General features: G+C 39.6%; 1 protein-coding gene across 1 annotated transcript; it reads left to right on the top strand.

Moving 5' to 3' along the window:
* The first annotated feature begins 67 nt into the window (after positions 1-67).
* ttc17 (tetratricopeptide repeat domain 17) lies at positions 68-19,128 on the top strand. Its single transcript, XM_072379999.1, has 25 exons — positions 68-270; positions 801-890; positions 1,131-1,300; positions 1,425-1,536; positions 2,360-2,491; positions 2,764-2,873; positions 2,969-3,116; positions 3,697-3,836; positions 4,540-4,700; positions 5,907-6,019; positions 7,393-7,545; positions 8,248-8,363; positions 9,413-9,569; positions 9,737-9,808; positions 10,130-10,354; positions 12,254-12,470; positions 13,953-14,072; positions 14,588-14,883; positions 15,001-15,154; positions 15,235-15,355; positions 15,543-15,702; positions 15,941-16,024; positions 17,623-17,742; positions 17,853-17,996; positions 18,109-19,128. Exons 1-25 carry the CDS (start codon positions 100-102, stop codon positions 18,238-18,240), a joined length of 3,618 nt encoding a protein of 1,205 aa, XP_072236100.1. The 5' UTR covers positions 68-99; the 3' UTR covers positions 18,241-19,128.
* Positions 19,129-19,282: the final 154 nt, after the last annotated feature.

Here is a 19,282-nt window from a genome sequence, read left to right as displayed (position 1 = left end):
GTCATCAAATATAGAGATAGTCTTTTCTCGGCGGGAACGTGGGCGCCGCCGTGTGTCCGGAGGCTGGAGTCGCCACAGAGTAGCAGAAGATAGAAAAAAATGGCGGAGCTCAGGAAAATCTGTCCTGAATCTGTACCCTGTCGTGTTAACTACACACGGAAAACATCGTTCCAGGGGAGGCTTTTCGTCCTTCTTTGTGTTCTTATAGTGGACTCTGGTGGAGCTACGACACATTGGGTTGTCACAGAAGATGGAAAAATTCAACAACAAGTATGCCAGTTAGCTCATTGACTTGCTAACGCTTACGTTATATGGCTAGCTTCTAAAGCTAACTATTTATCTTGGTATGAATTATCTTTGTTGTATTGTTTAGTACTGTAGTTGAAGCATTTGTCTAAACCCAGTAAAGCTGCTGCGGCGTGTTACAAGTTAGGGGAAAACTAGCATTGACATTAAAATAACATTTGTGTGGGTAAGTCGCTTATCTTAATTTAACAAGATAAGACCACGGTACTTTATCAGCAGAGTAAGCCAGTTGAGTTCAAAATGACAAATTATGTCAGGTGTCTGTCAACGTCTGCCTCAGAAACTGCTTGTCAGATTTAATGACTGGTTTGTGCCAACCGCTAGCAAATTGTTATCCTCTGTTGTAAAACCCGTGTTTTGTTAATGTGTCAAGCTTTGGGAGTCTGACAGTCTATCTTAGAGTAAGATAGACTGTTTTGTACATGACTTCATGATCTTGAATATAGTTGAATATCTATGGGATAAGTTTGAGATCTGAATCTGTTTCGTTTCAGGTGGACTCTCCTTTGAATCTGAAACACCCTCATGATGTTGTGATCTTCATGAGACAAGAAACTCGTGTAAACTACCTCAAAAAGCTGGAGGTGTGTAGTTTTTATTTCTTTGAGTTGCGATTCTGGTTATTTTTTTCATGTTTATTTGAGTTTAAACGGAAAAAAGGCAGCAGCAAATCCCATTTTAGTGCTAATAAATCATTTCCTTTTTGATAATCCCCTCCTGTCACCACAATATTCACGGCTTTGCATTACATCTTTCCTCTACTCTGAATGTCATGCTTTTACACAGCTTCACCACTTGTTAATTTTTTTGTTATTATTGAGCAGAAGCAGCTAGTAGCACAAAAGATACACATTGAGGAGAATGAAGATCGAGACACCGGTTTGGAGCAGCGACACTACAAAGAGGATGCAGACTGTGTAATGGCTAAGGTTCCCCTGGGAGATCTGGATCTGTATGATGGCACTTATATTGCATTGGAAAGCAAAGACATAAGGTAAACTCTCAATAAAACTCCCAAAGCATGTAGTTGTGATTTGAGAATATGAGTGTGTACAGTCTGTCTTTATAGTTATATTAAAATCTTCTGAAATCATTTCTGTCTCCTCTCCTCCTTGTAGCCCTGAAGACTATGTTGATTCCCGGCCTGGTCTGCCACCAGATCTGGAAAAACCAGACTGTGCCAAAGTGTTCGAACTGCCTTACAGTATACACGGTTTCCAGCATCTCAGGGTAAGTAGAGGCTGACCTGGTCGATGGAATCATTGAGATGATTCAGAGTTATTAGTAACATGTAGGTAATTATTTATCACCTAACAATTGTTATGTGTAAAATGGTTGAAATAAATGTCTGTGCTTGAAACGTATGCTTACAGCCTGTGTGTGAAAGTGCTCGTCATTCTTAAAGTTGTGCAAGTCAAAGGTGCTGAACATAACTAATCCTGTTTCAAAATGTTTCAAGGCTTTTTTTGTATTCTTTGTTTACCCTTTGTAAACATTGATGTAACAGTGTTGTTCTGAACACACTTGGTTAACTGACTCACACCTACAGAAGTCATATTTGCAGTAAAATTCTAAAATAGTCATACAGCTGTGGTTACAAGTGTTCTTTTTTTGTTAATGCATTGTATATTCACACTGTTAGCTGTCAGTTATTCTGCTCATAATTGTCAGAAAAGTGAAGGCGACTGACTTTTGATCTCTTTTTGGAAGGACACAAACTCTCAGCTGAGGGCGCCCTTATACATTTGAATAGAACATGTAAGGTCAGGACATATAGACTCACAGGTGTCTATTGTCAGGTTTACTTTGTTTTTAAACTAGAAGTAGAGATTGCCACACACACACACACAAGTCTAACAGCAATTTGATAAATTAGGCCTTGAAATAAAGTTGTACTATTTTACTGTGAATATTGATATTATTATGATTGCAATTCTTATTATTGACGTCAAATCATGAAATAAGATAATGATTGATAATAATGAGCAAACTGCTAATTATTTACACATGACAACATTTCATGCAATGAGAACTTCTCTTTTCTTTATTCTAGGGTGTACAGGAGAGGGCGAACTTGACCTCTCCCCTTCTTTCTAAGGAGGATCCCATTTTTAGTTCATTGTCTCAAAAGCTGGGTCGCAGTGTTGATGAGTTGGGCCATCGCATCCATCAAGGCCTGCTGAAGGTAATTCTTATATTCTTACCTTTTCCCCCCGTAAATGTGCAGATAATCATAACCCTTTAATTCGTGAAGTTTGGATAATGTGCCATCAATGCAGTTTGGGGGATTGTATGTCCATATATATGTGTGTGCTTTTTATTTGCATCTATTTATTTCCTTTCAGTCAAACATATGGCAGAATTTATTTTTTTTTTACAGAGGCCAAACAAGTGTGAGCTTGCCTTTGAAAGATATTTAAAAAAACCTGTTCATGACTCTATGAGTTTCTGTTCCAGAATTCATCCTCCTGGGTGCTATACAACATGGCGTCATTTTACTGGCGCATGAAAAACGAGCCTCAGAGAGCAGTGGACTGCGTTGTGCGTGCTCTGCATTTCTCCCCCAGGTAGTGTCAGGCTAGCCACAAAGCTCCTCCACTAATCTACAGTTCATTTTATGATACTACTCACAGATATGTGTCTGTGTTTGCTCTTCTTTTAGGCAGCATAAGGATATCGCACTTGTCAACATGGCCAACATCCTGCACCGAGCTCATTTCTCAGCGGATGCTGCTATTCTCGCCCACGCTGCCCTTGACCTTACCTCAGATCTCTTCACCAGTCACTACACCTTGGGCAACATTTATGCTGTAAGTAAAAGTGAAAGCATAGTAAAGGTTTGCTTCTTTAAAACCACAAAACAAGCATGTATTCAGCCATGCTGCCAGACTGTTTGTGAGCTCGCATGGCAAAACTGTTTAAAAGTAAAATAATTTCTATCATAATTATGTTATAATAATTATATATAATATAATAATGTATAAATTATGATATAATTAGAATCTATTATATATATTATTATTTCTAGTTGTATGTTTATGCTGCTTTATTTACTGTATATGTAGCTCTTAAAAAGGTCACATGTTCCTGCAGGGATGTCATATTTATTGATCAGGACCTTTTTTACGATGTCATTTCATTTTAGGAAAGAAAACTGTCAGCAGTTTCTGTTCTTACAGATGAATATTTTCTAAATACAATTTGTAATATTAAATTAGGTTTGTGCAAAGGACTAAATAAAATCAACATTTGACCAAATGTAATATGTGTGTACTACGCTGTACATATTTTTAGTCTACTCGTTATTGTGATTTCTATATGAAAGAAATTATAGTTTGATCTGTGCTATATCCGTGGCCTTTTTCTTCTTTTCTATTGCTGCCTTACCAGATGCTTGGGGAATACAACCACTCAGTGCTGTGTTATGAGCAGGCACTGCAGGCCCAGCCAGGCTTTGAGCAGGCCCTGAGGAGGAAACACGCTGTGCTCTGTCAGCAAAAGCTGGAGCAGCGCCTCGAAGCCCAGCACAGGTAGACGAGCACTTATGCAATGCTCTAAATTTTTTGGTTGTTTACATCAATCACAAAATCTGAATATTACAGAAGTAAACATGTCACATATCAAAGCAGGGTCTATTTAAAGAGACTAAGAGATGCAAAAAATGAATGAACTTGTATAAGAATATATCAATGATGGTTAGTGTTTCTGAGTAAACATCACAATAATTTATTTCTGTGCTTTTCTGTCTGTAGTTCAATTTTTTCCCTTAAAAAGTTACAATTGTATTGCTTAGTTTATTATTTAGAGCTGTTCATTACAAATGGGCTATTAGGTAGATTAAGAGTTTAGAGCAGTGTTTCTCAACACCACCCTGCATGTTTTCCATGTTTCCCTGCTCCAGCACACCTGATACAAATGAATGGGTCAGGTCTTTAAGCTCTGCAGAAGGCTGAGGACGACCTATTCATTTGAATCAGGTGTGCTGGTGCAGGGAAACATGGAAAACATGCAGGACAGGGTGTCTTGAGGGCCAGGATTGAGAAACACTGGTTTAGAGTACCAGCTTCCAATTTTGACCAATGACTGTTTGATGTATGATTTGATGAAAGCCTGTTTTGGGTTGCATGGAATCTGTGTCCATGAATGCAGAGAGGATTTTCTGTTACCGATACCATAATATCCATTTCTGCCAATTGCCCCATATTTTCCCTCTTAATTTTCTGGTGGTTGTAGATCCCTGCAGCGAACACTGAATGAGCTGAAAGAGTACCAGAAGCAACATGACCACTACCTCCGCCAACAGGAGGCACTGGATAAACACAAGCTGCTACAGGAAGAACAGATCCTGCGCAACATTATCCATGAAACCCAGATGGCCAAAGAAGCTCAACTTGGTGAGATCCCCTGGACAATAACTGAGAATAATTCTAAGAATCACCAATCCTAAGTTTTTATTTTTAAATGCTTTAGGAATGATTTAGCCATTTGTGCTGGTTGTTAATTGGTACGTTTTATGCTGGAATAAAGCTAATGTTTATATATATGTTTATAATGTTTATTATAATAATTAGTTGGTGAATGTATCTCATATTATTAGTTTAATTGAATGACTCGAGTGCATTTGGTAACTGCCATGAGCACTCTATTACGGGGGAACGTGACAGTTTCTTCTTCAGTTCATGACTTCCTTTTTCTAACTGCAGTTTCCAAATGTTGTTCAGATGAGTATTGTCTTTTATCACTGTGAATATTACGTTTCAGACCTATGAGGTCTGACCAGGATTTAAGTCAGGCCTCACGTGACAGTCAGGTCAGTATTTGGTCATATTTAGAGCCTTCGCGATGTAGAAAGCACTGGTGTGCATATAAAGCTGCATTGTCCTACATAAAGACTTCTTGATTGCTCTCGACCCATTGAAGAATGTAGCTTTCTAAAACTGGCCACAGGTTTGAAAATTTATTTTTCAGTCCACCTTCAAGCTTAAAGGTTGTAACGAGCTCATCCGTATGACAGCATCCTAAACCAATACCCCCCTTTACCTTGTTGGCACCAGACTTAAGATGCTCAACAGTGATCCATGCATCTGATCCATTAAGAGTCGCTCTCATCTTATCTCTCCATAAAACTATATCTTATTCAAATATCGGTTCTGTAGTTTGTGAATCTTATTCACTGGGCACTATTTCTGTCTCAGACCTTTCTGAGCGCTTTACACCTTGAACTTTTGCATACTACACTTCTGAAATAAAGGAGCCCTGTAAGAACATGGGCCACTGGTAGTTTTGTTTTTAAATTTTCTTCATGATTTTTTTGTTGTCAGTTTGTTCCTTTTTTCCAGGTGGTTTTTATGATACAGTTAACTGTTTTCATTAGGATATTTAACTGTCTGGTGGTGATATCGCAGTAGTTTAGCTGAAGGCCGTACGCTTTCATAGTACACAAATATATATGAAAATGATTAGATCCATTAAGAGCTCAAGTTTGTATGATTTCGACTTGGAAAATGTCCTTAGATATGGTGATACGAGTACTATATTGGATGATCTTGCTGTGTAGAGCAACACCTAAGTTTTGTGTGTTTTTATGTGTTTTATTTTAGGGAACCATCAGATGTGTCGACTGGGGCAGCAGCAACGCAGCCTCTACTGCCCCTTTGACCTTCCTGTGCGTTATCATCGGGGGGACCTTTTTGAACATGTAAACTATGTTCAAGTGAGTTTTGGGGATAATGCATTGTTCGACATACAATACCAATTGAAAGTGTGGGCATACCATCATCATAATAGCTTTACTCTGAAGAACAATGCTGAAGACATCAAAAGAAAAAACTAACACAAGTGGTAGTTTGTGGTGATGTTTCAGACTTGTGTGTTCGCCTAAAATGACTGTTTTACCAACTGTTGGCATTCTATTAATAAGCTCTCTGAGGTAGTAACCTGACCAGGTTAGAATTTCCTAATGCATTTGAGACCACCAGTTATGTTACACGGGAGTAATGTTGGTATACACCAAATAGACCTATGCCACTTTTGGAGTGATCCACATCATGGCAAGAACTGCTAAAGTAAGTCAGAACAAAAGGCGATCCACCAATGCTTCAAAGGATGAAGGTCCGTCTGGCCTGAAGATTTTAAGAACTTTGATCAAGATGATGAAACTCACGATCTCGTCACCTCAGGTGAATACTGAGTTTGCTGCTGAGGATAAGTTAATTAGTGTAACCACTTTTAGAAACCCGCAGCTTCCCAGAGTTCAAACGGATTACAGCTACTGCTCAGGCATTGTATGAATCAAGACCTTGTGGTTATATTTTGCTAATAAGCCTCTACTAATAAGACAATATCTTAAGTCAAAGAAACACGAGGAATGCCTTTTACAACCGTGGATATCTGCATGTGGTTTTCTGAGTTAAAGTTTTTGACTTGAATTGTTTTTGGAAAAGATGCAGAAAGTGAACTGATTGTATCAACATCTTTGTATGCACTGTGAAGCAAGGAGGATGAGCTGTGATGTTGTTGGATGATTTGCTGATGACACCAGTGGTGATTCTGTTAGAATTCATTTAACCAGCCTAGCAACTACAGCATTCTGCATAGATGCAAGCTGTCCCATCTGGTCTGTGATTGATGTGACCGTCATTTGTTTTTCATCTCAGTTGTGATACAAAACACAGTCGGAGTCTGTAAATGACATTTGACCATCAGCGGAGTGATGGAGTGCTGCATTAGCTGAACTGAACCCAGCAGATATGACATGGACTGATAAGGATGACAGAAGGCAGGTTCTGGATGCCTTGAAAAATATAAAATATCTCTTGTACACTTTTTCCCTTCCTACCTGCCTGCTACATAGAAAAGTGTTATGTTTATCTAATGTTTGACAAAGTAGAAAACAACAGAAACCATCAAAAGCCCTTGAATGAGTAGGTATGTCCAAACATTTGACTGATCCATTTCTTTTCTAATGCACAGAATTTAAAGGCTAACACTGTTTTTCACAAGAACAGTACAAACAAGTATGACTCATTACCAAGAAAGAATTTTGCTTTGGTTTCTGTTTCTCAGTTCCTTTTGTTTTTTTTTTAGTTTGGAGAGGAGGTGTCTGTGGCATCCAGTGTGGCACTTGTGTCAGAACACAACTCAAACCTGACGGCAGCCAACCCCCAGCTCCATCCCTCTGTGTCTGGGGACCAGGACCCTGCTGCTGCCCTCTGGGGCAGCCGTCAGGATCACACACAGGCAAGATACGAAGAGTGAAACCAAATTCTCAAAAGGATGAAAGAAACATCTGCATTGTTACTGCAAAGAAATTCAGAGACTGCAGAGAACTTAGTGTCTGGATTTACATACAAATGTATGAGGGATGTTTTAACTGTTTTTTTTGGTTGTTTTTTTTCCAGAAAATTAGCCAAGTAGAATAAAAAAGAAAAATAGCATTTCAACTCACTATTTTTATATAAATGAGTCGGTCATTAGGCAGCCACCACCTAATGCCTGACTCAGGACAGTCTTTAGGTGGCGCCACTGCTCCATCCAGAATTAAAAGGTAAAATGAGAAACAGCACAAAGTGATAAATGAACATGATGGAAAGTCTGGCAACAGAGAACACAATTTACAATGAAAATATGACTTCTGAACAAATGATATTCCAACTTTGTTCTTTTGGAAGTGAAACGGTTAAAGCATTCATATATGTGCATTAATAAGCCATGTGACTTCTAAACACCAGCATGAACACAGTTCCTAAGCATTAAAAATGTTTTTCAAAATTTTCCTGTTGGAAAAAGTTAGTTAGTTAGTTGATAGAGTATTGATTAGTTTTGGTTCTCGAAGGATGGACTTATTTATAGATCTTAAAATTTGATTTGGCCTAACTGTACTCTCATGGTATGCTTTTTCATTCAGTTACTGAAACTGCTTTTTTTTTCTTTTTTTTTAAGGAGGTACAGAGGATGTTATGGCCTCAAAGGACTGACTGTGCCCACGAGTACCCGAGTGTTCCACCTGCTCACCTGCTACCGACCTACTACCTTCCACCTGAAACGCAGGGCCTCAGGTCAGTAGACTTCACTGGGTTATTGGGCAGAGTTCATGCATAGTTGCAATTCGCTTGAGTTTTAGTTTGCTTTTCTCAGTGGATCGATGGAGAGGCTATAGAATAGTAGTGTACTCTATGGTGTAGCTTCCCCATAGCCTGACATGCTTCTACCCACAATGCTAACAGCTAAAACTGGTCAGCTTGGTATGTCATGTTTATGCGGCATATTGCTTGAATAAAGTTTTGATGTGAGAAAAACAAAAACAAAATGGTAAAACAATAACCAGTGTTCTGTCTGTTTAGATGTATGCTGTTGCTTTCATTTCATAACTCTGCTAATCCATGTAAACTCAGACATTTCAAAGGTTTTACAAACATCTTCTCTGACGCTTTGCCTCTTTTCAGTGTTGCGGTAGTTTAAGCAAAAGTAAACGTTGATCAGTTTTTATTTGCTCCCGAGATATTCATAAAACCATAGCTACATTGTGTAACCTTTGTCTTCAGTTGCCATTGTTTGAAGCATGCAGAAAAGCTCACAGCCATTAATTCTTCTGATTTTTAGAATAAATTTCATACAGTATGAAGGGGCTTTGGGGTTCATCAGTCATTCTGAAGCTCTTTCGCTTTCAGGATTTTCTCCTGCCATTTTCTGTACTGAATCTTGAAGCAGATATGCTGCTTTCTTTGCCTGAAACAAGCTTCCAAAGTGTTTGAATTTACAGAAGCTGATCATGTTGAATGAACTCTAAGTGACTTAAAGTAACTGATTTAAAACGTATACATCTTTATGTAAAAGATGTGTAATGTTTTAATTAATTGTGAACTTTTGTCAGATATCTGTATGGTTTTATTACGTTAAGTTCTTGTTGTCTTGGCCAGGAATAGAATAACTAAAACATGAAGGCAGAGAAACTCGAATGTACATAAGCCTTTTGTGGATCTTTTATGAAAACATAGGCAACATTGCAGATTGTGCTTCAATCTATAAAAGGCATCTGTATCTAGAGCTGCACATCAAACTGAAAAACGATAAGCGAGTCAAATTTGTCTTAATCGTTTTCATTCAGCCCAGTAGCAACTCTCCTTTACGGGAGCAGCAGTCCTCCTCAGACAGCAGCTGTGCCAGACTGTAGCCCAGCCACACAACCATATCCAGCTCTCCTGCCTGCCTCGTTAGACTGGCCCCTGGAAGAAAAGGAGCTGCCAGATCCCTTTGCCTCTGAGGTAGATGTCTGTTCATTGTGTTACAGAGAGTTGTTTAGCAACATGATGTTAGAGATACAGTGCATTTCTTGATCCATATGTTTACAGCTTTAAGCATATTGTTGCTCTTTGTCTGGTTTCTACGCAAAAGAAAGTCAAATATTGAATATTACTGCTTGCTTCAACAGATTCTACAGTTACGCAGTGGAGGATGGACACTGGAGCAAATTGGTAGCAGAATAGCTCAAGCTATGAAACAAGTAAGGGAGCTTCTCACTCATCTGTTCTCACAGGTCTACATTATACCTCACTATTTATGGTAAAATGCTTGATGGGGTAAAACAGTGGAGAGTGGCAGATTTGTAGTTTTTTTTTTTTTTTTTTGTCATATTAAGTTAAAATGTTTGCTTCATTGAGTCATTATTCAAACACTGAAGTTGTATTTGGTTAATAAAAGGTCTCCATCACATCGCATGGTCTTATGACTCACCCGGCCACCTTACTCATTTCCATCTCCATCTGTCTGATACCATCTTAAATCGTTCTTCTCAAGGCTAACAGAGGTTTGTTTGTATATATAGGTCACTATACCCTGCTGGCAGGTCCACAATGAGGCAGCTCTATTTTGGCGGGCCAAAGGCAACGGTAGCCGTGCTCTGCAGTGCCTGCGCCAAGTATTGAGCTCAGCACCACCTCCCTACCGCCACTTGCCCCTCACCAATGCCGCTAACCTGCTGCTGCACAATGGCTTGACCACCCATGCACAAACACTGCTGGAGCATGCATTGGCGCTCAATGCATCAGAGGTAAAGGCACATTGGTTAATAGCATTTTAGAATTATAAAGTTTAATACATGCAATCGTAAGGGGAAAAAAAGAACTTAACCAAAGGAAGAAAGGCTAATTGGAGGCATATGTGCTTGTTAAGCAGGTGAGAGTGGAGGTATAACTGGACTCCGTCCATTCAGCTCAACAGCTCATTTTTGTTGAACATGTCTCTGTCTTGCACATGCAAGGATAGATGAACTGATAGGGGCCAGTGTTGGGCTCTTTATCTTGCCCAAAAACACTTCAACCTGTGGAGCTGGGAAACCATGGATTGAACATTGATACATTTATTTCATCTTGACTGAATTACAGATATTACAGTTTGTCCCTAAACAGGAAAAGTACGAAATTCCATGCTTTATTTGTGTTGGCTCACCTTTCTGCTCATTATCAAGACATTTGTCAGTAATCATGTTAAGATGGAACTAATATTAATGTGTTGAGTTGTATGTTAGCTTTTTTTATTTGATAAGTGACACTGATGTCATTTTTCTGAAACCCATATATTCTTTTCTTTGTTAACAAATAATTAAATATCACTTTTCTGATAGCTCTACCCTTACAACATTGTTGGATGTAATCATTTGTATCACTTCAGTCTCCTCTGCAGACTGATTAGTTGACATCTGTCTTGAAAATGCTTTTCGTCAGTGCGTCTGCAGAGTTTACACCAGTCTGTGAGTCAGTAATACAGTTATCCACATACAAGTTGGGCCACAGCAAAAGCAGTGCATTAAATACACAGCTTTCCTTTCTTTGCCATAACTTCATCTTAAATTGCGTGACTCTTTGATGTTTGAAGCAGGAGATCTTTGTCTGCTGATTTCACATCATATCCTCCTCATTATTTCAGGACTGTCATGTCACACGACTGAATGCGTGTTTGTTCAATCCTAGAGTGTAAAATGTCAAAGTATAAAGTGTGCTCACCTGTGCTGTTGACTTTTTACCATGTTTGATGTTCCCTCTTCATGGAACAAACAAGTAGCTTTTTCTCAATAATCGAGTCCCGTGGTAATGCTTATGATGTAGATTTAACCACAATCACAGCACAGCACAGCCAACATCTTTAACTTGTGTATTTTCGGACTTTTCTCAGGTGATGTCACAGTTAAGGTTAAACTGTCAATACGTCAGTGTACCGGTATTGATTTTAAAAAAAACACCAGTGGAGGAATCACATTCTTTCATTCTCTTGGCTTATGTGTCAGTATAAATGGAATCGCATATACAAGTTTAGACAAAAAAAAAAAACATTTCCACGGCTCAGTGCACATGTTAATACTAAATAAAAGAACTATTACCAGTCAAAAGGTTTTACAAAATATATTCTATTTTTAAGCACAGTGTAATACATGAGCTGTGCAAAAGGCATTTCTATTATTTCTGTTCTTTTTGTTGTAGGAGTTTTTGTTGCAGAGCACTCCTCGTTTTCCTAGTAAACCAGGACCAAGTAAATTTAGTCCTAACCACAGATTCTCCACTTTTTAAGGGTAAATTTTATGGTTGAGTGTGTTCTACAAGATTCTACAGGGGGGGAGTGGGAGGTGGGGGGAGGATTATTGAATTAAAAAAATAATTGTATGTGTTCAATGAATGATAATAGCAAACCTAACCAGTAACCACAGCTAGAATATACTGAATGTTCTTAATTAATGTCTAGATTTGGAAAGTATAGTAGGTAATTGCAATCAATATGCTGTCAGTCACTTTCTGACATCACTGCCAATTGTACATGCATGTTTAGACAGCGGCATACCTTGATTTATCCCTTTATCTGAGTTGTATCTACAGATGTATTCTACAGCTATATGCCAGTTTCCACATGCTACTTATGAGCTAATTTTCCACGGTCTTGTTTTGTTTTACTCCCTCAGCCCCACAGCCTGCTCAGCCTGGTGAGCGTGCATTTGGCCCAGAGCAACGTGACAGGTGCTCTGGCCATGTTCCGCCACATCCTGGAGATAACACTTTCTTCGTCCTCTTCCTTCTCATCCTTTGCTGGCTGTGAACAGTGCCGCACCTGCTTACCTTTGCTGCGTTGTCTTCAGTTCTATCCTTTCCTTTACAATCTGTCACGACAGCCCTGCTCACGTGAGTAACTCAAAACATATACATGCTAATTTAATTAATCTAAATGTATGTTTAAAGGTATGTGTTATGAGTATTTATCAACTTTAAAGTATGTGGAGCCACAGGGAAATGAGTTTTTCAAAAATATAATAATACAATAATAATGACCATTTGACGAATAAAGACTTAAAAATGAACATGGAAAACATTATGCTAAACAAAGTAGGCAAAACTGAGAGCTTTGACACAAAAAGTTAGTTTTGTAGTTTTTCTTGTAGGAGGAGAGCTTATTTGCTTGTTGGTGGATGTAGCTGTAACATTATGAGTTCATGCTGCTGCTCTGGATAAAACTAGCTTCCTTGACATTAGCAATAGCTTCTCTAGCATTGTCAACACTGGGTTGTTGAGAAGTGCAGCTGCGCGTTACAGCAACAGGTGGAGACTCTGAAATTGTTTTACAATTAAATGAAAGCTTATAAACTGTTCAGATCACATGAATTAAATATTTAATCCCTGGATTGTTTTACCCCCCGCCCACCCTTTAGTTTTTAATGGTAGGAGAAACACTGCATGTTTTGTATCCAGTAGAACGCTTTCATTTCCTGCCTGTACAGGCTTTGGGGCTTCTGTTTTTACACAAAACAAGCTAATTTGGGGAAGCAGATGGTATTCCCCTTGCTGTTTCATTGGAACTTTAAAGCTGTGGGAGAACCTGAGGTATTTCTAGGTTTTTCTGAAGCTAAGTATTCGATCAGTATTAATTAAGCTCTCCTTTTTTGACAAAAATGTCATCATTCTCTGAAGTAAGATTTAAATCTGAGCTGCATCACACAAATTGACAAACCGAAGGGACTAAGCCCCAGCCCATATTTGCCTTATATTGTGCTTGGTGTCTTTTCTTTATAACTTATTGTGATTATTTAGTTGTTGGTCATAGCACAGTGGAAGGAGTGTGTACACATGGGTAGAGCCTAGCATTTTTACATGTGTATTATAGTTTTATTTAATCTGAATTGCTCTTAAGCTTTGTTGAACATCCTTTGTACTACTCTGAAAATTTAGTAACTGTAAAGGTTTGCTATGGTCATTAAACCCAGAAGCTCCCATTGTGTCTCTTGAAGCTGTGAGAGTTGCTGTGAAAAACAAGTTGTACTTTGTTGTATTCCTGATTTTAACTGAAACTGCACCATTGCCTTCATATTTTTGGGAGTGAAAAGAAAAGTGCTTTGAAGTGGAGAAATTTTGCCACTCAATAATTTAAGCTGCAGAAAATAGCTGATGCTATATTTAGACGGGACTATATTTTACTCTCTAAAGCTAAATATCGCTGCAATAAAGCACACTGAGTTCTTGAGGTCAAACAAGCACTTACAAAACACAACCACCTTTGGGTAAAAGCTTAAGTAAACACAAAAAATAGTTGAATTCTTCAAACAAGTTTGTAATGTTGTATTTGCTACTTGTTTGTTTGGAATAAGTAAATCTGTATTTGCGTTCATCCAGAGGGTGGTGCCTGCATGGCTGAGGAGGACCTTAGCATACAACTGGAAGAATGGGATGGCAGTGAAGAGAAGCAGGATGCACCTTCCCTTTCTGCCATCGAGGACACGCTGCTGTTTGAGAGTAAGAATGCCATCAACCCAATCTACAGCCACCAAAACTTAATCTACTCAATCTCTGTGCCACTGCACACACAAATAACACAACACACATCACTGTCAGACAGTTTACTCTTAAATCACTTGCAACAAGCAAAGAAGTCTGCATTTGGAGGTCTGAGAGGTTGGTGGTATACGCTAGAGCCAGAATGGAGTCCTGTCCTGACCGCTCATGTTTGCAAGTAACTTCACTTTAAAGCTCAATTTTTGTATTCAGTTGCTATTATCGATATTTATGTCGATGTGGTTAAGGTTTGGAAAACATCATGGCTGTCAAGTACCACCCCTCAGCAGGTCACAAAAAGTGAACACAACTCTACTAGTTATGTAGTTAGTTGGGTCCTGTAATTGTGCACTACTATTAGTAGTTTCACACATGTCACATTTCTGCTCTGACAAAGAGTAGAAGAAAAAGTACAAGTATAAAAGTATTCTTTTGTAGCTCAACACAACTTCTCTCCTGTGTCATCTACCTGTCAGAGGTTATCTTGGACAGTAATGGCTCTGGTGAAGTAGCTGGGCAGCAGCAGGCATCTCCCTCTACCTCAGGGGCATCTAAAATGACCACTTCTTTTGGAGATGGAGGAGTGGAAAAAGAAGAAGACTGGCAGCTGAAGGAGGACCTGATGGGTGCATTTGAGGGAGCACTGGATGTAGGAGGGAAACGTGGGGACCTGCGAGGTATCCGGGTGCTAAAGAATGACCGTGTGATGGGTGCTCGTGCAGGAAGTGGGCCATGTTTTGGGAACTGTGAGGATGACGAAGGAGCAGAGTGGGTAAGTGTGGAAGCTCACCTTTTTTCTTCAGTTGTGAGAACAACTCGGTGAGGTGTGAGTCTGTTTGTATAGCTCCACTAAATGAGTGAGTGAGTGTGTTTTGTTGTTGGTTTCAAGATAACTTTCCAGGTGAAGCGTGTCAGGAAAGCTAAAATCGATGGGTCCGAGAGTGTCGCCATGTCCGATGACAGCCAGAGCAGGGAGTCGCTGCCTGGAGGGCACTCTGTCTTGGAAATCAGCGGTCCAACTATCCCATCTCCTGGTCCATCAGGTAGTTGATGCACCTGCATTTTATGTTCCTACAACAGCTTAAACACAGAAAACTTACATGACAGGGATGTTTTTGTGAAGGACGATGGAGAGACTACACAAGTCTTGGCTGGCCAGGACCAGAGGAGTGCCAACGGACACGGAGGGTGGACCTCACCACTGTAGCAAGCACTTGGTTGGCTGTTTCTGCCAAGAATATTGAGTAAGACTGTCCATGTCCAAATCATGGAAGTATTTTTTTTTTTTATATCTGGCTTTGAAACAATATACGTTTAGTGTGAAAGCCAAAAGAGCCATTCTTGTCCTTTTGCCATTTTAACGTTACAGAATATCAACAACTGAAAGCCTTAAGCTTTGATTTTATATTTCCCCTCAACACCTCTCTGTAGCATCACAGAGCACATAGATTTTGCCACTCCACTCCAAGAGCCAGCGGCTGAACCTTTATGCAATGCCAACCTAGCTGCCAGCATGCACACCCTCGACCACCTGGCGGGGGTAGCCAATCGTGCTGCCATTCACTACACTGGGGAGAGCCAACTGCGCGAGGTATGCCATGAAAGAAGCCAGAGATTACACACAAACCAAATACAAACAGTGGAAGCCTGGAAAGTATCTGTTGCATAGAGATGGCTGTTTCTGTCTTTACTAAAACAAAAACAGTCGAACAAAATCACATCAAAGCTGAAGTTAAACTTATAAAAATAATATTATCTGCAGACTGTTTTCATATAATCAGCATGGTCACATCTCTTGGTTAAGTCTCCCTTTCCTTTTTAACCAAAAGGTCCTACAGAACCTCGGCAAAGATAAGTTCTCCCCTCAGTCCTTTGAGCAGGTGGGCACACGCATTGCTAAAGTCCTGGAGAAGGTAAGGACATTCGGGTGTTCCAGGGAGAAAGTTTGCCTTGAGATGAATGTTTTTATGCTCCCGAAGACTTGAGTTTGAAACGGCAAATAATCTTCTTATATTCACTTATTTTAAGTTGTGCTCGATCAAACAAACTCTGTGCCATTCAACAGTGGTCAGCTATTGTCACATTAGTGATTATGTCAGGAACATCTTGAGATGGCTGGACAACGCATTACATTAAAATGCATTCAGTTGTGTAAATGGATGCTCAATAACCATCTCTTGATGCTACTAATTCACTTCTGTTGGTTGAATTAGTCTCGTCAGGGTTTCATTAAAGTAAATCTGAGTATTTCATTAAAGTAGACAAAGAAATAAGTTTCAAATTTTACGCTGTGGAAAGAAGAAGTAATGGTTGAACATCGCAGAATTGTGATCCTAATTGTGACTTGGAGTATGTCTGGAAATGTGCTAATGTGGCAGAAAAAAAAAGGCTACTCTGCAACAGTAACCATTTGACAGCGTGATGGCTGTGCATAATTTAACAGCTCTAACTTCCAGCTGTTGTAACACCTAGAGTTGCACGATACCCACGGTACCCCCGCAGTGCCAAATTGTTACGGTTCCTACTATACTAGAAATTCTACACGACGGTACAACCATGGATTACTATACCAACGGTTCCAGTTTCCGCTACACAGCGGCTGCCTCGACTCTCTTCCCGGATTCTCACCGCGGGCTACTCCCTTGTAAACAAACCCACACGGCAACCACTGGGACCGAACTACACAGCTGCTGAATGATTGGCTGTTTGCCTGTTACTGGTGGCGTCCAGGATATGATAGGATGTGTTCGCACGCTGGATCTGCTAGCTGATTGGCCGTTCGTGTGTTTCTGACAGCGAAAACAAACTCCATGTAGACAGCTCCGCTTCGATAGAAATTCGCTTCAAAACTAAAGTTCTGTCTCACCGAGAAGCGCGTACAGCGGTCATAAACATGAGACAAAACACACACACACCATGGCAGAAGCACTGGGCCTGAGCGGCAAGTCTGCCGCAGCGTGCTAGTGGCACCACTAATAAAAAAACAAAAAAAAAAACCCAAAAGCCACATTTGGAACTATTTTGGGTTAAACAAGGCACAGACGGCAAAGCAATAGACGATGGCCGTCCACTGTGCAGGCGCTGCCACCAAGCTAATACACATAGAAAATGCATAAAAATATAGTTTTCACAGGGAATCAGTTCCTGTTTATTGTATTTTGTCCTCCGTTTTATTATGTTGGAGAGGAAGCATTAGTGTCAAATAGTGGATTTGTTATCCTAAGTCGATTAGTATTATGTTTATCATGCACATATCAACATTTGTAATTAATAAGTATTCATAAGTTGCACAAATACATTGCAGCTCATAAAAATAATGATACTAAAAAAAGGCCGCAGTATCGCGATAATACCCAGAACCGTGATACTTTGTCTGGTATAGTATCGTGGTTACTTATTTTGGTATCGTGACAACTCTAGTAACACCTAACTTCAATGATAGTAACACTCACTAAGCACTAATTAAATTGCATTTTTACATTTTTCTCTTTCCTGTTTCCTAAAACTGCAGAATCAGACATCTTGGGTGTTATCCAGCATGGCGGCTCTGTACTGGAGAGTCAAAGGCCAAGGCAAAAGAGCCATAGACTGTCTGCGGCAGGCACTCAACTATGCCCCTCATCACATGAAGGCAAATTAGACAAAAGCTGTTCCTAACAGTTATCCCTTCTGAATGTTTTTCTAGCATACATTAAACATGTATATATTTTATTTTTCCTTCCTTCCTCAATGATGGACCAGGATGTGCCACTCATCAGCCTCGCCAACATCTTTCAGAATGCTCGCTTATGGGAAGACGCCCTAACGGTGGCACGTATGGCAGTAGAGATCGCCCCGCACTTTGTTGTGAACCACTTTACCCTCGCCAATGTCTATATTGCAATGGTAACGAGCTTTCTTCTGTTCTTTTTCACCTTGTCGCTCGGCTTCTCAAGTTTAACCAGAAAGTCAAATGTTTCTTCATCATTGATCCGAGCCAAGTTTTTCTTGATCACAGGAGGAGTTTGAGAAAGCCATGCGCTGGTACGAGTCGACTCTGAAGCTGCAGCCGGAGTTCGCCCCCGCCAAAGACCGACTGAGAACCATTCAGTGTTATCTGCTCACCAAGCGGGAGCGTCGTCAGCCCTAAAGCGCTCAGTCGGACTGACCCCAGGAGTACCCAGACACATGGACACGCTCTTATGAATCACACAGATAACCTTCACAAAGTCAAAGTGTGAGGAAATTAAAATTTCCAAAGGGAGGTATCAACACCCGTATTTAGTTGGATTATTGTCCTTTTTTCCTTTGAGGCCAAACCACCCCCAGGAATTAGTCATGAGTACAGCTTGTAGATAATTTTTCCCTCAATTTTAAGACATTTTGCTATCCAACAATCAAGACTGTGTGACAGTCAGTTCCGTTTTGCCAGGATTGCTTGACTTGCAAAGATATACAGGGAATAGAAGTCATATATGGTCCTAAGCTTCAGCTAATTTTAATCTAATTTCAATCTGCTAATTGGGGGGGGGGGGGGCGCCCTCTTTTACGCTAAAAGGCATTTCATATCGGGAGGTGGCATCACAAAATGCAGTCCCGTTGTGATAAAAATAACACATCACCATCTGATGATGGTGCCATTTTTAAAATAACTTATTGAAGAATTTAACAGAGAAAGGATGTTATACCGTGTTTGCTTAATTTCTTTTGCTCGGATGGTAAAGAATGTGCTTCTCAAGTCAGAAATGAACTGAGTTTGAATCAAGCAATATTTGCCCTCACTGTTTGTGCTTCTTAAAATGACTTCTCAGTTTTTGCACTTTTTTCTCTTGTCATTCCTGTTTATATGGGACCTAAAAAGTAATTTTGCAACCCGATAACTTAAATTCAAAAGAGTGAAATTGAAATATGATATTTACATTTGCTTCTTAAACGTATGGAAATCATAAAACCGAATAAGGTTCATCATTGACCATCTATTTAAAAAAAAAAGAATCTGTATTAAATGTACAGTATTAAAGGCAGTGTGTTTATTTCATTTTGCTTCTCTGCATCAGTTCTTTTTCTCTTTGGGAAGTAATACACATTTAAATAAATGCTGTCATTTTGCTTAGTTTACAGCAATAAGTTGCTGTTTGAAAACTATGATAAACAAAGGTTCTCAAACTGGCCTGGTGGTGGCACTGTTTGAA

The sequence above is a fragment of the Leuresthes tenuis genome, unplaced genomic scaffold (assembly GCF_036924035.1).
Source record: "Leuresthes tenuis unplaced genomic scaffold, fLeuTen1.0.hap1 SCAF_2, whole genome shotgun sequence".
In the NCBI taxonomy this organism is placed as follows: domain Eukaryota; kingdom Metazoa; phylum Chordata; class Actinopteri; order Atheriniformes; family Atherinopsidae; genus Leuresthes; species Leuresthes tenuis.
This window is presented reverse-complemented; position numbering and strand designations above follow the sequence as displayed.